The following is a 22,383-nucleotide window of genomic DNA, read 5'->3' on the forward strand; positions in this document are numbered from 1 at the left end:
ATGTAGTAACATTTTTTTTCATTATTTAATTATTTTTTCACGATAATTTAATTATACATTTATTATTCGAGAAATAATTAATTTGATTGCTAACTCCTGTATGTGAAAATGCTGTGAAATAAAACCAAAAGAACCTATCAATATTTCCGGTTATATAATTGGAAGAGTTTCAAATGTACGGAAAACACCGGTATTCCAGTTGTTTTAACCGTTGATCTGAATTATAAACAATATATATAATATATATAAATTAAAAATCAACGGTTAAAACAACTGAAACACCGATATTTTCGGTACACTTAAAATTTTTCCTAAAGAAATGGTGTTCCATTTTTATGATCCACATCTTTAGCCGCTGCAGATAATTAATTGGATAAAAAAATATAACAAAATAATATATCAAATTTTTTTGGTGACTGAACATAACACAAAGAAAAAACACCTAAGAGAAAGAGTAGTACTCCTCTCTAATAATAATGTCTAAATTATTAGGAGGTTGTAACCACTCTAGGTACACCTGCTTGTTTAAAGCAGCAGTCTTAGCCATTAAATCAGCCGCTCTGTTTGCTGTACGCTGGATGAGCACTAAAGTAGCTGTCCAATTGCGCTGAAGCATCTCTTTGATTTTGCCAAGCAGATCAGAGTCATTCGTAATCATGCTGGTTGTGCCTCGCGAAACAAGAAGAAATGCATCAAGATTATCAGTTTCACATATGACCTCTTTATACTCGCAATCCCAAGCCATAACAAGCCCTCTCCAAATAGCATGAAGCTCACAAGAGAGAACACTAGAAAGAGGTATACTGGCAGAACAACCTTTCATCCAAATTCCCATGCTGTCTCTAATAATACATCCAAAGCCCGCTAATTGCCCATTTTCAAAAACGCTTGCATCGCAGTTCACTTTACAGACATTCATTGGAGGTGGTTCCCAGTTATATTGCAAAGAGGAAGGAATAATATGTTTTTGGTTAGTAACAACCTTAGAGAAATCGCGAGCAGCATGTTGAACTAAGTGAACAATTTTCTCCTTACTCCATGGATCATCTTGATGGAAGATGTCATTGTTCCTATCCCTCCAAATCCACCAAAAGGCCGCTGCAAAGAGAAACTCATTTTTGTTGAGGTTAGAACGAATCCAAGACACAAAATCCAAACTAGAGTCCTCAGCGGTCATTCCCAAATTTAAGCTAATCCAAATCTGACGAACTTTTTGGCAAGTCCTAAAGCAGTGGTTAATATCCTCTAGAGCAAGATAACATCGCTGACAAAAATCAGAAGTAGCAAGACCTCTTTGAAACCGGTAACTAGCTGTGGGAACTCCGTTGTTGAGACAAAGCCAGAGCAGACACTTTATCTTCTCCGGTATTCTCAAGCGCCAAAGCCAAAGCCAATTTTCATTATCGTTCCAGCCAAATTTCTTCTTCAATAGCCATTCATACCCGCTTTTAGTCGAGTAGGTGAGAGTATTTGAGTTTGTCCAAAACCAACCTGTTTTATCTCCTGCCTGCTTGATAGGATCAAAGAGCATCAAATCAAGTTTAACTTCTTCCGGAATCATTGTGCAAAGAATATCCCACCGCCAATGTCCATGGTACCAGACATCTTCTAGCTTCAAGTGAGAATCAGAGATGTGCACAAAAGGAACCAAAGGAGCTAGCGTTCCACATGGTCGCCAAGCATGATACCAAAAGGATTGAGACATCCTGCCTGTACACCAATCAAAACCATCACGAAGCTTTTCTATTGTCTTATAAATCGCTCGCCAAGTGCTTGAAACATTATTAGAAAAACTGGATGAAAAGCAAGACCTCCCAGATAAATATTTTGCCAACATAATTCTTACCCAAAGCTTATCATTATTATGCAGTAATTGCCAAACAAGCTTTCCTAATAAAGCGAAATTTACACACTGGGTATCTCTAATTCCCAAGCCTCCATATTTTCTTGGAGTGACAACTTTGCTCCACTTGACATAATTTAAGCATCGCTCCCCCACCTTTCCCTTCCACAAGAATTGTCTAAGCACAGAATCAATCTTTTGACAAATTGAAGTAGGAAAAAGAGTCACTTGCATCTGATAAATAGGAAGAGAAGAAGCAACAGATTTAATTAAGCAAAGCCTGCCTGCTCTGTTAAGGAGCCGACCTTTCCAACTAGCCATCCTATTCTTGATCTTCTCTAAAGAATCCGCAAAAATAGACCTAGCAGCTCGAGGATGATTAAGGTTCACCCCAAGTATTTGCCTAGGTCACTAGTAAAAGGAATATGAGAAACACCAGACAACATTTCCTTCCTTCTATTAGAGATATTTCTAGAACAAATAGCTTTAGATTTTTCAATGTTAACCTTCATACCTGAAGCTTTGCAGAACAACTCCAAGGTGTGCACAACATTCCGAACTTGATTTTTCTTTGCTTTACAAAAAAGGAGGAGGTCATCTGCAAACATCAAGTGAGAAACTCTAGGTCCTCCTCTAGAAACAGCCACACCATCCCAAATACCCTCGTCAACTTGTTTGGAAATGAAGCACGCCAATCTTTCCATGCACAAAACAAATAAATAAGGAGAAATTGGATCTCCTTGCCTGAGCCCTCTGCGAGGTTGGAAGCTGTCCAATCTATTCCCATTCCAAAGGATGGAAAGATTTGAAGCCTGAACACAATTCATTACAAGCCGAATAATTAGAGAAGGAAAGCCAAAAGATTCAAGAGTGTGCTCAAGAAAATTCCAATCAACTCTATCATAAGCCTTTTCTAAATCAATCTTAAAAGCCATAGCTCCTTTTCTAGACTTTGTCCGCTTAAGAAAGTGAAGAACTTCTTGGGCCACAATAATATTATCAGGCGCTCCTCTACCATGTATAAACCCTCCCTGAGTTGGGCTAACAATCTCATCCAAAAAAGGTCGTAATCTATTAACCAGCACTTTAGTCACTAGCTTATAAATTACATTACAAAGGCTTATTGGCCGAAAATCCTTCAATCTAGTTGGAGGGTCGCATTTAGGGATAAGAACAATCAAAGTTTCTAACAAAGAATGGCTTAAAGTCTCCCCTAAGAATGCTTTCTGAACAGTACGCCACACCTCATGACCCACCACATCCCAATATTCCTTGAAGAAAAAAACTTGAAAACCATCCGGCCTAGGAGCTTTGAACGAGCTCATATTATCCAGAGCTTCTTTAACCTCCAACATTGTTACTGGTTTAGACAAATTATCACAAGCATCCTGGCTAAGAGATGGCATAGGAATTTCTCCCATGCAATTAACCTCAACAGGCTCAGTAGAGCAAAAAATATTTTTGAAAAAATGAACGACCTCTCTTTGCAAAACTTCCGGATCATCAGACCAGGACCCATCACTGACCAGCAACCCATGAACCTTGTTAGATTTTCTTCTAATGATGGTTTGCATATGGAAAAAGCTAGTATTTCTATCACCATACCGAACCCATTGATCTCTTGACTTCTGGTACCAAAGCAATTCTTCCTGGGCCAAAACTAGATTATACTCAGCTCTCAATTCTTCTTCTTTGTGCTTCAAAATCGGATCATCGTCAGCCTCCATTTTTTGTTGAATACAATTCAAATAAGCCTCCAAAAACAATATATCAAATTATTAATGTTAATTTAATAATTTCTCTTTTACTCGTCAATAAATAAAATATTTCTGTTTTTGGTCTTTGGGTCAAATATTACTGCTATCCCAAAAAAAAATACACCCCACATATAATAGGACCATATATCAAATGTATATCAACTCTAATATAAGCCCATAGATTTAGCAAACCAGCCATATCCAACAAAAGATCCCAATTTTTGTAGGCAGACCAAATTTTTAAACAATAATAATCATCAATATGCAATTTGCATGGTTATATATTGCTTATATATTTAATTTTTTTTTTTTTTTGAAATAATCCAAGATACAATTTGCAATTTTGCATTGGTAATATAATTAAATTCTGTATGTGATGACTCTATATCTATTTATTGGAAGTTTGTCAGATTTAATATGGATCGGAAGATACATATAGACAAAAATCTTTACATGATAAATTATCAAATTGGTCCCCCATGCCTCTACTCTCACTATAGTAGTGTGTGAACTTCACCAACTAGATATGGTTTGATATATATTTAATTTAATTTCTTAGCTAACAACTTAAATTTTTGGAGGAAATACATTGTACCATGCAATAGTAGTGTGTAATATATTCAATTTCATTATTGTTAGCTTGACATTAGGATGAGACAGAAGCAATAATTTCAAAAAGAAAATGATATGATTGCAAACTTTGTTTGCTTCTCATTTGAATAAGGATGAAAAAAAACATAAAGATGTTGTTAGTTGTTATTAATTATATCTTCTCTTAATTTGTTTTCTTCCACTATAAAAAACATAGTGATTATAAAAAAAATATCTTTATTAGTATTTGTGTATATTTTAGGTAGGCCTGCATTTGGTTTAATTTGATTTCGTTTTGTATATCCACAAAAAAGAAAAGAAAAAAAAAATCTGGCCAAACCTGAAATTTTCAAGAAAGTGAATACCAAAAAAAAAAAAAATGATATATATAGTTGTATGCGTAGCTCAAATAATAATCGGTAATATTATGAAGACAAAAAAAAATAGTCAGAATTTGTCTTATTTAATATTTATTAATTGTCACAATAATTAATAAATATTAAATAAGATAAATTACGAGTATTTTTTGCTAACTTTTTTTCTTCCTAAATATTTCCGTTAAATTTAATACATCGATTCATATTATATATCTTTGGATTTATCTGAGATAATAGATACTCCATTTTTATTGCGTGGTCCTTAATTAATTAGCTTGATAATAAGATATGGAACTATATTGTTAATTTGTTTGTGGCATGTAAAAATGAATGATTAGATATCAAATTAAGGATAATACAGCTAAAGGACGATGTTAATTAATTAAATCAAACTCATGGTATAACTACTTTGAGAGGCATGCATGATTGTGTTGGTTCTCTCAAATTAAACCACGCTCCTAGTTACGTACGTATCCACATGACCACATGTGTTCCCTTCTTTTTGCTCCACATGCTCACATGCAGTGTCTTTTATTAATTCAATGAAAAAAAATAGAATCAACAATAAAATCCAATAAAAACCAGAGAAAGTTTAGTTCAGTATTCTATCTCTATCTAACTTTTGGAGAGATAAAAATAAAAAATAAAAAATAAATATTGTGACGGGAAAAGAGAGGAGTATATACTATAGACATCATCAGTTACTTTGGTTTCTTCAATTCCTTCCTTATATTAATAATAGAAAAAGTCTAAGAGTAGCAATTTTTGTATTTTTTGGTCAGCATTTAATTATTAAAATAAAAGTGAGTAATTTTTTACTATTAAATATAATCTCACACTATTAAAAATACTATTAATAGCCAATTGATAGTTACAAAATACCAAAATTACTGCCCCCTAACATTCCTCTTAATAATAACTTTCATTAATCATCATATTTGGCCGTCGGCAACCTGGATTATTATTATTGGAGTAACCGAAAAAAAATCTCCAAATATAAAGTTTAAATACTAATAAAAATAAAATCTATCTATTTTGTGTTTTAAAAATATATATTAAAATTATAAATTAAAAAAATTTATTGAAAATACAAAAAAAAAAAATTTTAATATATTTATTTTGTATTTATTAAATAACAAATTTAATAATAAATGTATCACCTATTTTTAAGATACATATTAATTAATTTACTAAACTCAATAAAAATATTCTTAAAAAATTAAAACGAAAAAAAAAATTAAAAAATTTAAAGACAACAAAAATAAAGTATAAAATAAGTCTTTTCAAACAAAGTCTTTTCATATATTCCTTCTATATTTCACTTATAAATTTTAAAAAGTATAAAATAATAAGAGATCACTTGAAGATAAGCACTATTACCGATGGGAAAAAAAAATTTAAGAGAATCCACTTTGGGAAGGGGTACAGGACGCATTATGGTACATGCCGTATAATAATTACTTAAAATTAACATTGGTTCCTGTAAGAATAATAATGTCCCTCCTCAGCATCTTTTCAATCTCTTGCCATATCAAGTGACCACATGTCCACATGCATCATCTGTTTGATCTTTGGCTTTTTTCAGTGGACAAATTCAATTTTTATTAAAAGTGACACAAACAAGAAAAATGTTTCAAGATAATTTTAAAGAGGTTGAAATAATAAAAGCACTTCTCTATTATTATTATTTTACATTATTTAATAGATAATAATTTTAAAGTTAATTGTGCTGTGAGGTTTTTTTTTTTTTTTAAGTTTGAGTGTGTTATTAGAAATTTAAATAGTTGTTGAATTTTGAGTTGTTCTAGTACCTCTTTCTAACATATTGTGAGATATGAGATTTTTGTTTTTTTGGAAGAGACTCATTTTAGCTTAGAATTGTGGTTTTTTTTTTTTATTGAACATAACATAAAAAAAAGATCCAAGAGAAAAAGTAGCACTTTTTTCTAATAATAATATCTAAATTATTAGGGGACAGTAACTATTATAGGTACACCTGTTTGTTTAAAGCAACAGTTTTAGTCATTAAATTAGCTGTTTTGTTTGCTGTGCGCTGGATGAGCACTAAAGTAGCTATCTAATTGCGCTGGAACATCTCTTTGATTTTGTCAAGCAGATCAGAGTAATTCCTAATCATGCTGGTTGTGCCTCACGAAATAAGAAGAAACGCATCAAGATTATCAGTTTCACATACCTTTTTGCACTCGTAATCCCAAGTCATAACAAGCCCTCTCCAAATAGCATAAAACTCACACCAAAGAACACTACTAAAAAGAGCTATACTGACAGAACAACTTTTTATTCAAATTTCCATGATATCTCTAATAATATATCCAAATCCAGCTAATTGCTCATTTTCAAAAACGCTTGTATCGCAGTTTACTTTACAGACATTTATAGAAGGTGGTTCCAGTTATATTGCAAAGAGGAAGGAGTAATATGTTTTTGGGTGGTAACAACATTAGAGAAATATCGAGCACCATGTTTAACTAAGTAAACAATTTTTTCCTTACTCTATAGATCATCTTGATGGAAGATGTCATTGTTCTTATCCCTCCAAATTCACCAAAAGACTGCTGCAAAGAGAAACTCATTTTTATTGAAGTTAGAACGAATCCAAAACATAAAATCTTAGAATTGTGGTTTAAGAACATTGTGTGTGAAGCAGATTATTCAAATATTTTACATTTTTTTTATGATTCTATTAGTGAATATAATTCTAAAATTATTGATATTCTTAATAAAATTTAGGAGCTTTTGTCAAGATTTTAGTTTGCATAATTTAAGTAAATAGTCTAAAAAATCAATAAAATCGCAGATTAGTGAACGAGATATGGAGTTAGGATCAACTCTATGCATGTTATTTAGTTTGCGCCTGGTAATAACCTCCGATAATTCATCCATTCTAATCTAGGATAGGTGTTTTACTTCTTTTTTTTTTTTTTTTTCTTGCTTGTTTTGACACCAAAAAATATTTCACATTATCTAACACCAATCAAATTACCACATGGCTTTGTTGTGGGACAATAACAATGCGTTTTGATAGCCTCATGCATGTCGTGTGTTGTGCACAATATATAATTACTACAATTATTGTTGGAGTGTAACAGAGCTGGAAGAGGATAAACTAGGACGGTTTTCAAGTTGTAACAAAGCCCCATGTGATTGTGAATACTCTTGATGAGTGAAGTGGGACCCACCCTATGTACCTTAATTGGCATCATTATTGAACTTACACGGTCACAACACCAATGTGCTCAACCCTTATGTTCTGGATATCTCATATACTTATCCTATAAATATAACACCGCTCAACTTCCCTTCCCATCTCATCACATCTATAAACTACAATCACATAAACAAAATCTCTTACATTTATCTATTCTCAAGTTTGAAGTACAGGGTGAAGTGAATCATCATCATATAGAATCATGGGTATTCGTATGCCGTTTATGGTGCACCAAGCAAAGCAGGTATTCAAGTCAACATCACAGCATCTACAAGGTGGAAACCAGACAAGTGTTGTTCCAAAGGGACACATAGCAGTGTATGTTGGAGAGTTGCAGAAGAAGCGGTTTGTGGTTCCGATATCATACTTGAGTCATCCTTTGTTTGTTGACTTGCTTCACAGAGCAGAGGAAGAGTTTGGATTCAACCATCCAATGGGAGGACTCACAATTCCATGCAAAGAAGATGCATTTATCAACCTTACCTCTCAACTGGGTGCTTTGTGAATCAAACATATATTGATAACATCTCCTACTGACTTCATTTTTTTAGAACCTTACAAGATATATAGATCTCTTTTTCTTTCTCTAACTTCTGTCTTTTAGACAAATAATGTATTTTAATTTGTTGTATAAAATTTTGTTAAATCTGTCTCCTGTTTGGAGATGCAAAATCGTCAATTACGTCCTCTACTTGCCCCTCTGTATCAGCCTTTGAAACATTTGATTCGTACAATTTATAGCTTAAAAACCACAATTGCCGGCGGTATATTTAAGATATATTTTTTTAATTTTATCATTTTGCTATTTTTTTCAATACAAATTCATCCTCCCTAAAATGAACGGATTCATTCATAACCTGTCCCCTCGGTGCAAGAGTTTAAGGATGTTTTTAGATGGTTGAACAATTAATCAATTATTAGTTACTGCTCTACCATTTTGTTTTTTCCCTCTTTATTTTTTCAAATAAGTCAAAGACAAGAGGGAGGGGGTTCAAAAGTTCAAAACGGTAATAATAACAGTGAGGCATCTAAAGGGCCAATTGTCCTAATAATTTTCAATTTGAATGATAGAACACAAAAGGAAGAACTACTACCAAAAAATCATAGTGGTATTGTTTTTTCATGTTGTATATGCTTTTGTTACATATATAAAGTTCTGGTAAAACAAAATAAATACAAGTACCAGAATCATATAGATCAGATATTTCTGCATCTCTATCATCGTACATTAATTTAGATAATCCGCGTGGCAGAGGCCATGACATAGCTGCAGGTAAAGGACAAAAGAATTGGACCAGTGCCATCTTTGATTTTGATGGTGGCTTCATCAAAATGAATTTGCTGAGATGTCATTTCTCAGGCCAGCACTCAAGAAAGCATATGCTTTCTTAGGTCTAAATCACTCTTCTATTTATTCCATTTGGATGAAGGAGTGCTTTCAACTTTCTATTGAGAAAATACATTAAGATGGAAAGCTAATATTAGGCAAAATGCAGATGCTTGATTTCTGCTGGGAATCACAAATATACACTTAGTCCAAAGATAAATTGCCGGTTCGAATCCTTCGCTGCTGATGGCTAATGCGTTTGCCCAGTCTTGATGGGGATGAGCTCCAGTCACCTGGTTTCCCACTGAATGATGCAAGTTTCGGCTGAAACCATTTCTTCAGAGCTAGACCATTAATTCTAAGCTTCCCACTCGATTCGTGACCCTGGTAAGGAATCTTAAGTCTCCTGAATAAAGCTGCAACTGCCTGGCCAACTCTGAAGCCAAAGACAGTGCATTTCTGTCAGTAATATGTATTGAGCAATATCATCCAAGCGACAGAATAGAAGATAAATATTGGAGTAAAAAGAGAAAAAGAGGGGGGGGGGGGGTTGCATCAGAATGAAACTTAAGAAACTTACTAATGTCTTGGCCACTGAATCTTTCACAAGATATTCTTTGTATACATACACATTTGAACTAAGATGTGTACATTTCGAAAAACAAAAGTAAATTACTAAAATGATTATATATAATAGTGTCATAGATTTACATATTTGATTTACCATCCAAGATACACACTTCGTGCATTTAAAGTGTGGGTATTCTACTATTGCAGCTGAGAAAATTTTTCTACAAGCACAAAATGTATTTTTGAATGAAATGTAATGCTGCAAATACTTGAGGCAACAATATGGTTGAAAGAATGTTTGACAATGGTACCAGTTTTTATTTGGCTATTCTAACCTGTTAGCCAAGTTGATCATCTTTTCCCCCTTTTGAGTTGAAACTTTTGTTTTCTCTACCGGCAGTAAAATTATTATATTGGATAATCTTGCACCTGCAACGACGATTTTCACAAGGACAAAGAGCAAAGCAGTTAGTCAGTTGGGCTATAATGTCGACGATATAATCAGCTACTACACCCTACCCTTCTATTGTACTAGAAAACTCGCAAATAAATATTGGAAAAGTATACAATTAAGTTTATTTAAAGATTGGTAAAGGGAAAACAGAAAATGTCAAGGTATTATGTAAAGGAAAACTGCAACATGTAAAATTATCATCTAGGAGGAGAGAACAAATGATTACATGTACCCCTTTTCTCTGGAAATAATTTTCCAAAAAAGAAACGGCATTCAAGACCTTAAAAGGAGTAATTGGTACTAACAATTAAAGTAATCAGGAAATGAGTTCCATTTGGAAATATAGCCAGTTCCACCAATTAGGACATTACTAGGTTTTGTTAAAAAATTTATTGAAGGTTTACCAGTTAAAAGTCCAATATTGTTGGCATAATCACTGGAGAAAAGGAAAGAAAAAGCAGAAAGACAAATATACTTGGTAAACATCCTTATTAGCTGTTACTTTCAGTATATGATTAATCGAAAGGAATTATTATTCTCTTTATGGAAAAAATTAAATAAAAAGAGAGACTGCAACCTGCAACTCAACTTCACTCATTTGACCTTTCTTCATATAAATGTCATAATCAAGTAAAAAAAAATGAATGTATCATTGAAATTCTTCAATCTTCAAAAATATAAAATTTTCAACAATATATGTGGTGCAAAAATCATAAATTAAAATAGATAATGTTAAACTAAATCTTGCATGACAATACATTTCAAACGCAGCACTAATGTTAAAATAAATCATGTTACCTGCTGCCAGTCGATGCTTGAGACCTTTCAGAACAGTTAAGAGATAAACCTGGAAACATTTTGATGGATTTTATCAATTTAATATTTGCACTAGCATAAATATCTGTCCTCAATACGTGTTTGCATGAACAAATTTGTGAATGTCTTTGTGTTTGTGAATATGGTGTGAACTTATACATGATATATGAAAGTGGCAACAGTTGACAAAGAGAGAAACAAGAGGCTACTGCCTCCATAATCCAACTATGAAGCAATTTTGCACGTTGGCATCATACTAGGAAGCACAAGTGCATCAAAATAGCATGTGCATCTTCTTTCCTCACAAAAAATGGTAGAATAAAAATCTCTCAAAAATGAAGTGGTTAAGAAGTAGTTTGACGTGTGTAAATGTATTTTCCATTTGTGCATCTTCTTTCCTCATAATTCATAATAATTATATGTAGGTTTGACAGTCTTGGACATTTTAGACACACTAGACTTTACAGCAAAGTGTGAACCTTTCATGTAACAGAAGTCATGAGAGTGGAGGGGAGACTTAGACAAACACACCTCAGCAGTAGACGTATGCATGTCCTTAGCATCAACAACAATAGGACTCACTTTGAATGATACTGATGAAACAACTCCATATGAAGCAGCTTCCTACACAATTATTACAGCATCATTTGATGATCCAGATTCCTCAATAAGACCTAAGATCCAAATAAACTTGGTTTTGGCTCCATTCTCACCTCTAGTATTGAAAAAGCACGAACATCATATTCCCCAAAACCATCTACTAATGCGCGAAGGTTTGAGTTTCTTGAAGATTCAGTGCTTACTCCCAGGTTGTCAACTAGTCTATTCTTGACAGATGCATCATAAGGGAGTTGTAAGCATCCCAGAAGTCGTGACAGTATTTCACTTGTAGGTTTTTCACCAGCTCCAAGTGTTTCACGATACACTGCTAAAGCCAGTGATGTCCTAAGAGCAAAAAACAGTAAAAACTTTCACACACAAAATCATCAAGGAAAGAATTGTCCCCTTATTCATGATTACAAAGAATCATGTTCTAAGAATACTAGAAATATTAAAGAACAAATACCATTTATTATTGACTTGGGCCCGTCCTGAGTTGAAAGATAAAACAGGTTCACCAACAAAGCAATCCCTCTCATATCTTTGCAGGCACATTCCTTTCAAAGACACAAGTACCATCAGGAATTCTAATCATTGAACTCTCAAGGCTAAAATATATGAACATTTTGGGCCAATAAATAAGCAGAGTCCATGATATTTTTGCTTTAAATGCGCAGAAAATCAAGACAGAAACTCATGAGTAAAAAGATATGCCAATCATAAGTTGGTACTCACAAGAATACTTCCTCCTAATCCCTCCTCCCAAAGAAGAGAAAGAAAGCGTTGAGTAACAAAGCCAGATTCCAGATGTTGTTTTTGAAGAAGTGTGAAATTTTTAAGTGGAAGAAATACATGATCAGAATTAAAAACTACCAACTCGCAATGACTCACCAATTATGCATCGACACATGTTGACATTAAGGGCAACACCCTCCATTTTGGCTTGAGAAAGAAGCATTTGAGCTGCTTCCATATCATCGTTTCTAGAAGAGGTGAGCAACATAGAAAACCGATCAAGAAAGGGCCTAAACTAATCATTTATTGGGCCCAAAAGTCGTTTTAGATCACTTACTTCTCGCTTGCTGTTAACAGTACTGAGAATGTGATACTGTTTGGGCACAATCCCAATCCTTTCATTTCAGATAAAACTTCCAAAGCCCTCTGAAATTGATTTCCATCACCTGTCCAGAATTCTTACAACGTTTTAAAATCCATTTGTTTGAATTAAACAGCAAAATAATGCAACTGCAGAAATAAGAGGAAAGCAAAAACAACTGAGGCTTGTCAGCGCTAACTTTAACAGTATATGTTTTCAGAAACCCCTTAATAAATGTTAAATTATTTTTAGTACTTCCCTTAATTCAAATTTGTCCATCTTAATTTTTCAAAACTCATCTGTTGACATAATAACACTGCATTGGCTTATAGTTTATGTTAGCAAGTTGCAAGATTCAGTTATAATTTTGTTAATAGTGGATTTGGTCAATGTTCTAACCATCTTGTCTTAATATTTCTCAATTAAATGTTTAGTTAGTGTGCCAATTATTTAAAGTTACCATTTTGCAAATCATATTTTCAGTTAGTTTTCATAGGAACTACTCTTCAAATATCCTTAATCAATGCTGGATCAAAGAAGCTTAAACTTACAAAGCGCAGTGAGCAAAGCATTAACTGTTGAAACTGTTCGCACCAATTTATGTGCCTTGAGATATTCATATAGCTCCAATGCCTTTTCCCAATTTCTTGCCTGTAAGTATTTGCCGGTAGTTAATAACACAATAATAAGTACTCAAGCTCATCAAGGGGCTATTACTACACTAAGTCTGGCACAAAATCTACTCAACCAGACACAATCAGACATACATTGCTACAGGCACCCATTAGCGAGCTATATGACATCATTCCAATATGTATTCCTCCTTTACGAGCTTCTTTGAGGACATCAAAGGCAGCATCCAGCTTTTTCGCATGTCCAGCAACATCTATCAGTGCACTCAGAAACATCTGCATATTGAGTCAGTAACTTTTGTAGCTCTTAATAAATGAAAAAAACTACAGCCGGAAAACAAAACTAAAGAGGTAAAAAGTTTTTTAAAAAAAATAGGTACCTCATCAGGGAGAACCCCTTTCTGGGTCATGTCATTGTAAACACTACATGCAAATTCCCAATCTCCAGTTTGGCTGCAAGAATTAATGGCAATCGTGTAAACTTCTGGAGTTCCCTTTAAATTATATTTTTGTAACATCTTATACACTTCTAGTGCCCGTTCAACCTGTAGAAAGCACATAATTGTAAATAATAAACATATTTTAAGTAAAAACAACTAAAAGAGACAGAAAACATATAAGAAACAGATGAAGATTATGTTGTATTCTAAAGCGAAAATCCGAGAAGAAAGAGCTATACCTGACCAGCATTTGCACAAGCCTTCATCAATGCACCAATAGTTATGTGATCTGGGTCAATGGGTTGTATTTCAGCTGCCATTTCTGCTAAAACATCAAAAGCACGATCCACCGCTCCTGACTGAGCACATGCAGCTATAAGTGCATTGAATACAACACGATCTGGCTTCACATTCTACTGCATACAAACATCACATCAGCATGCACAAATAAGCATTTCGGGAGCAACTCAAGTAGTATCAGTTGTCGAGAGATAGAAGTTGCAACTTTTGTACCTTGGACCTCAATATTCCATAAGCACCAAATGCTTTTGCTATTTGCCCAGCTCTAGCACAACCATCAATGAGTGCCCCATAGGTATGAACATTGGGTTCCACTCCAGAATTAACCATCTTGTGAAACATCTTAAGGACACAGAGTAACAATGTTACCAGATATGGGATTCAGAGAAAGACATTTTACATAAAATGACATGATGCTATGCTAAATTGATTGAAATGAAAGAAGGAGGATGTTATACTTCAAACATTGTATCAACTTTTCCACTCTTAGCACAAGTGGAAATCAGAGTGGTATAAAGTTTGCAATCAGGTTCTAGTCGAGCCTCTTTCAGTAGCTTCAACACTTCGAAAGCCCCTGAATAAATAACACAAATGTCATGACCTGAAAAGGTTACAAAGAAAAATATAGAGGGGAGTAATCAGGTATTGAGTGGAGTGATGATTAAAAATCAACTTACTTTCTGAATCTTGGGAGCTTGTACACACTGACATAAGCATGTTAAATGTACTCAAAGTTGGATTTGGAATTAGCCTAATGTAATCAAAAGCTTCTTTAACTGCCCTTTTCCTCTTGCAGATGTTAAAAAACTTTGCATGATAAATCTATAGTCAATAAATACACCATGTTAGAGAAACCCCAAAATTGAAGAGCGGAATATCAAATAACAGCCAGAATGATGCATGTACCTTGGTCATATCTAATAAACCCTTTGTTTCCATATCTTTAAGCAATTCTAAACTTTCATGTAACCTAACAAAATCAATGCACTTCGGGGTAAGCTCATCAAGCTTAAAAGTAATAGCAAAATTAAGTCTGCAACAATCTTGGTCATGATATGGTTAACACTCAACAGAAATGAGGGGACGAGGAGTTTGACCACATTGCTATATTTAGAGAATCTGTCACTTGTATAGGACTCACAACAAGTACTGTGTTCTCAGAGACAACTTTATGTTCTCTATTGTTTGTTGGAGGTGGATAGAACAGAATATTACCTCGCAGCTTTTAACAGCTTATTATATCTGCTCAGATAATCTGAATGGTCATTCTTCTGATCATCCTCCACCCTTGTTTGATCACTTTTCTGATCAAATTGCATGTTGATTGAGTGGCCATTGTTGGGAAAAACTTTGGCAGGCAGAGCTCTGCCACCTTTCCTCGAGTGTTTACTTCCATTTTGTGGAGTGTAGCCTTCTGTGTGACTGGAAATTGGTACCACTCCTTCAATATATTCTGAATAAATAAACACGGCTTACTTACAAATTTCCTTGGAACTTTGAATTCCTCATCATGATACTTGTAAATATTGAACAATCATATCATATATGAAATTACATTACAGTGCATTTCTTTATAAAATTACCTGCACCTTGTGGAGAAATTTCTGTTGAGATATCTGATCCTTTTAGTGTGGTATTTCTCATTGTTGAGGGCAATCCTTTAACATTATTAGTTGAAGCATGAAGAGATAACGACTTTAGACTACTAAGTGGTGACATGGACCCAACTGTAGACTTGTTATCCTCATAAAACATGTACAGCTCTTGCCTCGCTGATTCACCGAAAAGGACATCAAAGCTGATGGCATCAATGTTTTCTTTAGTTTGTTCATCGATTGTTGTGAGTTCATTGTTTATACCAACAGAAGAAGTGGTATGCTCAGATTTAACTATAGTCAAAGGTGACTCAGGATCAGAGTCAACTTGATCTTGATTTTCTTCTACTTGTAAAGCCATTTCTTCAGCAAAAGCTAGAGGTTGCAACACAGTTGATTGGAAAGCATCTGGCAAAATAGACTCTTCTAAAACCCTCGAACTACTATTATTGAAACTGGAGTCAAGAACAGGAGTAGATGACTCTGATATGTTGGTCATGAAGGATGCTTCGTGAACCAATGAAGATTTCAATAACGGAAGCTGAGACTCTTTGTCCTCGAGAATATGGTTATCTTCTGCATTGTGATCTGTTAAATTTCCAATTTCACTCAACGGGTTATCCCTTTGAAATTCTGGAAAACCGAGAATCTGGCTTTCAATGACCTGGTTCCCCACATTACTTCCTTGTCGCGATAATGCAAATTTTGCATGTCCACGTGTCTACATGAGTGAAAGTGTTAGAAAGGCGACAATTATATAAACAGAACAGATTCAACAAACAAATAACTCAATAATTTCATACATTCTAACTTTCCTCCGACTATTTGGTACAGTTCCATCTGAACCAACTAATTATCACAAAAATTTAATGACACGAAAAATTTTGTAACAAACATTACATCATGATAGGTTAACAAATGACAGTTAGATAGTTAGTTAGTTATAACTGTTATTAACAGCTAGTAGGAAGTCAATTCGTTTGTAGTCAACACTACTAGTCTACTACTCTAACAACTCAGGTTTCTCATTTATCAACTAACGTTACATCTTTATATTGACACGCACACCACACACCGGAATATCCGAATTGTTAACATAGTCTCAATCCAAACACCGTTTACTGTTAGATAAACACGGAATGAACATTTAAGTATTGAAAAAAAATGAAGGTTAAACACAGAACATCACAATCTAAGAACTAAAAACCAACTTCAAGTTACAACTAAACAAGCTGAAATTCAATTGTCCGATCAGGAGAACACTAGACCAAAAATCAGAACAAGAACGCAGCAGGAAAAACACAAAACAAAAGAAATGCTGCAAGTCTGTAACTGTACAGTTTGGAATCGAGCTCAATTATGGAGGAATGAGTGGATGAAGCTTGAGAGTACCTGATTGCGAGACTTCTTTCGGTTATTGAGAGTGAATCGGAGGATAGAAACGGCGGATAAGGTGACGAGGACGACAACGACGATGAGAGAGTGAGATTGCAAAGAAGCCTTGAAGACGAAGCGCGGTGAGTGGAGGCGGAGAAGCCCCAACCTGTTGCATTTCTTGCGAGATTGAAGAGGCGGTAGTGGAGGACGGAGAGTGTGGGCGGAACCGAGGAAGTGAGTGCGGACGGAACGGAGAGTGGAGAGAGAGAAGGCGGAAGGAGAAGTGAATCTGAAAGCGTGACGGTTATGGTAGTTCACGCAGAGGTTGAGTTCCATGGATGAAGAGAGAGAAGGAGCATGAGATGAAGCGTTAGCAGGAAGGAGAGGAGGAGGGAGTAGCTCTTGCACCTGAACCAGAGGATGAAATATACGTCTTGCTAGCTCAATGCTAATCCGAATCCTTTGCTTACGTGGCGCATTTTTGTTTTTCCGTTGCTGGCTGGGACCCACTGCTACTTGCTACTGTTACTTAATTCCCTCCATATCAGAGTGAAGCTAAAAAGTAAAAAGTAACTAAAAACACGAAGAGGTTAAGGAAAATCAAGGATAAATTTGGAGTTAATTATCATTTCCTTACTCTCGAAATATTCAGACATGGATAATTTTTTTTTTAAAAAGATGTCATCAATAAAATAATTTTTAAATAAATTAAAAATACGATAAAAAATAATTAATAAATAATAAAAAAACTTACGTTTAGTAAATGATTTATTATTTGATCTGAATTTTTATAATAATATTTGAATAAATATTTTTAAAAATATAAAAATTCAAAACAAATTTTAAATTTTAAATTTTTACTTTTAAAAAAAAATATAATCATTCATAATAAAAAATAAAAAAATTATTTGACATAAAATTATTAAATTTTAAAAATAAAAAAATTTATTTTTCTAATAATAATTATAAAAATTTACATTAAAATTTTATCTTTAAATTTTCTTTTTAGAATATATATTTTAATATTTAATTTTTTTATTGCATTTTTAAGTTTTTTGCGAATTTATTTGTCATTAGCAATTTTTAGATTTTTTTTTTTAGCGAAGTAAACTTTTGAATATCATTTTAATAATTTACTCGATGAATTTATAATTTTTACTAGTTTAATTTTAGGATAATTAGATTTTAATTTTTTTTATTTTAGAAATATTTAATTTAAGTAAAACACGGTAAAATAGCTTCTTATTTTGTAACTTCACTCACTTGTGTTAAAACAAACAAAAATATGCTTAAAAAGATGAATTTTTAAATTGTTCAAGAAATATCACACGAAATTATATATTCTGTTTTTCAATATTCGAAATGGTTTTACACTTTTACTTGTATGACAAATTTTTTATTTATATTGTAGATAAAAATACCTTTTTTGGATAAATTTATTCTTCAAATTAATTTTTGAGTATATTGAGTAATTTTTTTATTTTTTTGTTTTTCATGGGTAACATTGTCAACACATCATTCCTTTAAACTCATTTAAAGTTTGGCATTTTTTTAGGCTTTTTTTGCTTTTTAAAAATCAGTTTATAGTGTTCTTTTTGTTCAATTTTTTTTCTTTCTAAAATTGCCTACAACTTAATCAATATCAAACCAATATTAGTTAATGTAAAAGTATTTGTGTTTAATAAATACTTCTCTTCAAAGTTAGGCCCATTATTCTTTTGTAGAATGGGTGAATTTAGTAATTCGCTTTAGTTGAATAACAATTTAGATGAAACCTTCAAAATAATTTCCTATAATTAATGTTCATTTTGATCAATTTTTTATGGTTTCTGGGTTCATTTTGATGAATATAAATACACATATAAGCTAGTTTAGCGAATTCGAATAAGATAAAACGATATATATAATAAGTGTAAAAATTTCCGAAGAAACTAAATGAATTCACATTATAAAAATAATTTGAACCACCTTATATAGGGCTAAATACATACTCACTTTTAAGAAACAATTGAGTATTATCTTATTTTTTATTAAATAATAAAAAATTGATTGGTCTATTTATCGATTTATAAAACTTACAAAATTATTTTCGATTGCTCAAAAATAGGGTGATAAATTAATTTTTAAAGAGAGAAGTAATTTCTCGTCATTAAAATTTAATCATATTTCACATAGATTCATCTATTAATAAAATAGATCATAATAAAAAAATTTTTAATATTTTGTATAATTAAGTGAATTATTTAGTACTGATCTGTCACCTTATAACTCGATTTTTATTGTGCATTATGAGTTTTAATAACCATTATTTTGACTTAATGACCAAAGATCATAACATCAACTCTACGCCTATAAAGATACCATATGATAAATTCTATTTTATGTTTACCATTCTATAATTGTAGAATTCTTATACCTCTTCAATACTTACTGACTTAAACATCAGAGTGTCTTTTGCAGGTATCCATTCACTGTGTTTTTTAACGTCTGAGTTATTTTCACTCCATTAAAGAAAATGCGTATTACAACAGCACAAGAGACGAGCTATACCACAGAAGTTCATCCACACAAGAACAATTAGCGCCGTCTGCGGGGACAAGTAAAACAATTCCTACTTCCTCAGGTTCATAAAACTTTATTTACATTCAAATTTTTGAACTAATTTTAACAATATTGTTTAAGATTTTATTTAATATCTTTTATTAAATTTTAATTTATCATAACTTTTTATAAAGTATGTACTTTATACATTTGAATTGCTTCACTTTTACGTATTATAATATTTCACATGTCATAATCGATTAATGAATCAATATGAGAACAAACTCGACTTTCAACCAATCCGAGAATAAATACAACTTTCAACCAATCCGAGAACAAATTCGACTTTCAATCAATCTGAGAAAAGTCTCAGGTTTCAAGCAATCCGAGAACAAACTCGGCTTTCAACCAATTCGAGAACAAACTCGACTTTTAACCAATACGAAACAAATTCGGCTTTTAATCAATTTGAGAAAAGACTCAATTTTTAACCAATCTGAGAACAAACTCAACTTTTAACTAATTCGAAAAACAAACTTGGCTTTCAATCAATTTGAGAACAAATTCATCTGTTAACTAATCCAAAATAAATTTGGCTTTCAATCAATTTGAGAAAAGATTCAGTTTTCAACACCAATCCGATAACAAACTAAGCTTTTAACCAATCTGAGAGCAAACTCGGGTATTCAATCAATCCGAGAACAAACTCGACTTTCAATCAATTCGAAAACAAACTCGACTTTTAACCAATCCAAAACAAATTCGGTTTTTAATCAATTCAAGAACAAACTCGGCTTTCAATTAATTCAATAACACTCAATGGACTTTTAACCAACCCAAAATAAATTTGGCTTTCAATCAATTCGAGAACAAACTCGGCTTTCAATCAATCCAATAACACTCGATTTTTAATCAATTCGATTTTCATTCAATCTGACAACAAACTCTACTTTCAACCAATCCGAAAACAACTTGACTTTTAACCAATCCGAAATAAATTCGGCTTTCAATCAATCTAAGAAAATACTCGATTTTCAATCAATCAAACAACAAGCTTAGCTACCTTATCAAGCACACTTGGCTATATTATCTAAAGGGTTAAGTACTGAAATCGTCCCTAAAGTCTGGAGCGAAAATCAAAATCGTCCCCAACCTTTTTTTCTTATTAAAATCATCCTCAACGTTACAAAACTTTATAAAATTGTCATTTTCTACTTCAATTTTATTTTTTTTTTACCAAATTACCCTTATTAAATAATAAAAATAATTAAAAAATTAAAACAAAACCTAACACCTTCCCCCCACTCCTTCACCGTAACCCCCACCCCTCACCCCACTCCCTCACCCCCTCACCCCCTTCTTCATCACCATTAATCCAGTAACCCCCAATTCCCTTCTTCATCATCAAACCTCTTACCCCCTTCTTCATCACCAAGTCTCTTTCTCTCTCCCTCCCTCCCCAAGACTCTTACTCTCCCTCATCATTTACCCCTAACCACAAAATAAATAAAAAATTCAGCAATAACATCAATCACAAAATTAGCAACAATCCATCATCAATCATGTATATATTCTCCAAAAATTAAAAAAAGAAAAAAGAAAAATAGGAAGAACGAAGAACAGAGAAAGAGAAGGAAGCCTTGGCCAATCTTCTTCTACTCTTCACCATCACCTCTTTCCCTTCGCACCTCCTCACTCTCCCTTTCTTCACCACCATCACCACTGTCACCATAGCCAAATCATCATCATGCAATTACTAATAATAAGAAGCAATTACTAATTTACTATAATCAGAATCAGTATCACCAATAATAAATTAACAACAACAATTGTGAAGGGTGAATCAACAATGGTGAAGCAACAACACAAATAAAAATAGAAGCAGAAGTAGAAGCAGAAGGCAGAAAGCAAAAGCAGAAAAGCAGAATTGCAGGGGCAAGTGGCGGCTTCGGAAAGAGACAGGAAGAACTCGAACAGCGAACAGCGGAGGGTCGGGAGCTGGACGGCAGCGGCAGTGCCTCCATGCAAGCTTGCGACAGCTGGTGGCTGCGGGTTGGACGCAGGAGCGGCGGCGGGTGCACCTCCGAGGCAGCCTAAACGACAGCATGAGGGGGTGGGGTGACGGAGTGGGGTGAGGGGTGGGGGTTACGGTGAGGGAGTTGGGGGGTTAGGTTTTGTGTTAATTTTTTAATTATTTTTATTATTTAATAAGCACACGATTTTATAACGTTTTGTAACATTGAGGATGATTTTAATAACAAAAAAAGGTCGGGGACGATTTTAATTTTCACCCCAGACCTTAGAGACGATTTTAGTACTTAACCCTTATCTAAACAAGGACAAACTCTCTCACAATTACTATCTTATACATACTACATCTTAACATTTAAGTTCGGTTGAAAAATATTGATCTTGAGCTATATATGCTCTACCCATAATTCTTTTATGAGTAAAGTGTCGCTTTTGTCCCTAATGTTTGGAGTAAGTCCTACTTTGTGTCCATAACTTTTAAATCGTTCTGTTTGTATCTACAACATTTATAAAAATGATTCAGTGTTATCATGCCATCAATTAAACTAACAAATTAGATTGTATTTTTCAATTATTCACACTTAGATATATTCATTCTCAATTAGGTCTTACTTGGATGTATTTGATTTCAATATTGTATCCACTATTTGTGTTTATGTTTACTTATGTCTCTAGAAAAATGAATTATGTAAATATTGTAGGGATTAATTTCAACTTTTGATGAGCTATTTTTCGGAGTATATCATCGGTTCTGTCTCAGGCATTTATATTCTAATTTCAAGAAGAGATTTTCAAAACTCAAACTAA

At 33.3% G+C, this 22,383-nt stretch overlaps 2 protein-coding genes across 3 annotated transcripts; one reads left to right on the plus strand and one right to left on the minus strand.

Moving 5' to 3' along the window:
- Nucleotides 1-7,878: 7,878 nt before the first annotated feature.
- On the plus strand, nucleotides 7,879-8,362 carry LOC107628806 (auxin-responsive protein SAUR21). The gene has a single exon (XM_016331411.3). It carries the CDS (start codon nucleotides 8,000-8,002, stop codon nucleotides 8,300-8,302), a length of 303 nt encoding a protein of 100 aa, XP_016186897.1. The 5' UTR covers nucleotides 7,879-7,999; the 3' UTR covers nucleotides 8,303-8,362.
- A 523-nt stretch (nucleotides 8,363-8,885) lies between these two features.
- Nucleotides 8,886-17,437, minus strand: MRL1 (Pentatricopeptide repeat (PPR) superfamily protein). Of its 2 annotated transcripts, none has more exons than XM_016331393.3 (19): nucleotides 17,020-17,437; nucleotides 15,616-16,348; nucleotides 15,248-15,485; nucleotides 14,939-15,002; nucleotides 14,710-14,854; nucleotides 14,491-14,606; nucleotides 14,246-14,374; nucleotides 13,972-14,145; nucleotides 13,673-13,837; nucleotides 13,428-13,568; nucleotides 13,212-13,311; nucleotides 12,637-12,745; nucleotides 12,456-12,547; nucleotides 12,031-12,121; nucleotides 11,678-11,909; nucleotides 11,496-11,588; nucleotides 10,947-10,995; nucleotides 10,030-10,123; nucleotides 8,886-9,560 (listed from the first exon to the last, which is right to left on the minus strand). In XM_016331393.3, the coding sequence occupies exons 1-19, from the start codon at nucleotides 17,338-17,340 to the stop codon at nucleotides 9,329-9,331; spliced, it is 3,318 nt and encodes a 1,105-aa protein (XP_016186879.1). In that variant the 5' UTR covers nucleotides 17,341-17,437; the 3' UTR covers nucleotides 8,886-9,328. The 2 variants fall into 2 exon arrangements, with proteins under 2 accessions (XP_016186879.1, XP_016186880.1); XM_016331394.3 differs by having other exon boundaries at nucleotides 15,622-16,348; nucleotides 17,020-17,418.
- Nucleotides 17,438-22,383: the final 4,946 nt, after the last annotated feature.

The sequence above is a fragment of the Arachis ipaensis genome, chromosome B3 (genome assembly GCF_059453495.1).
Source record: "Arachis ipaensis isolate K30076 ecotype BB chromosome B3, ASM5945349v1, whole genome shotgun sequence".
Lineage (NCBI taxonomy): Eukaryota > Viridiplantae > Streptophyta > Magnoliopsida > Fabales > Fabaceae > Arachis > Arachis ipaensis.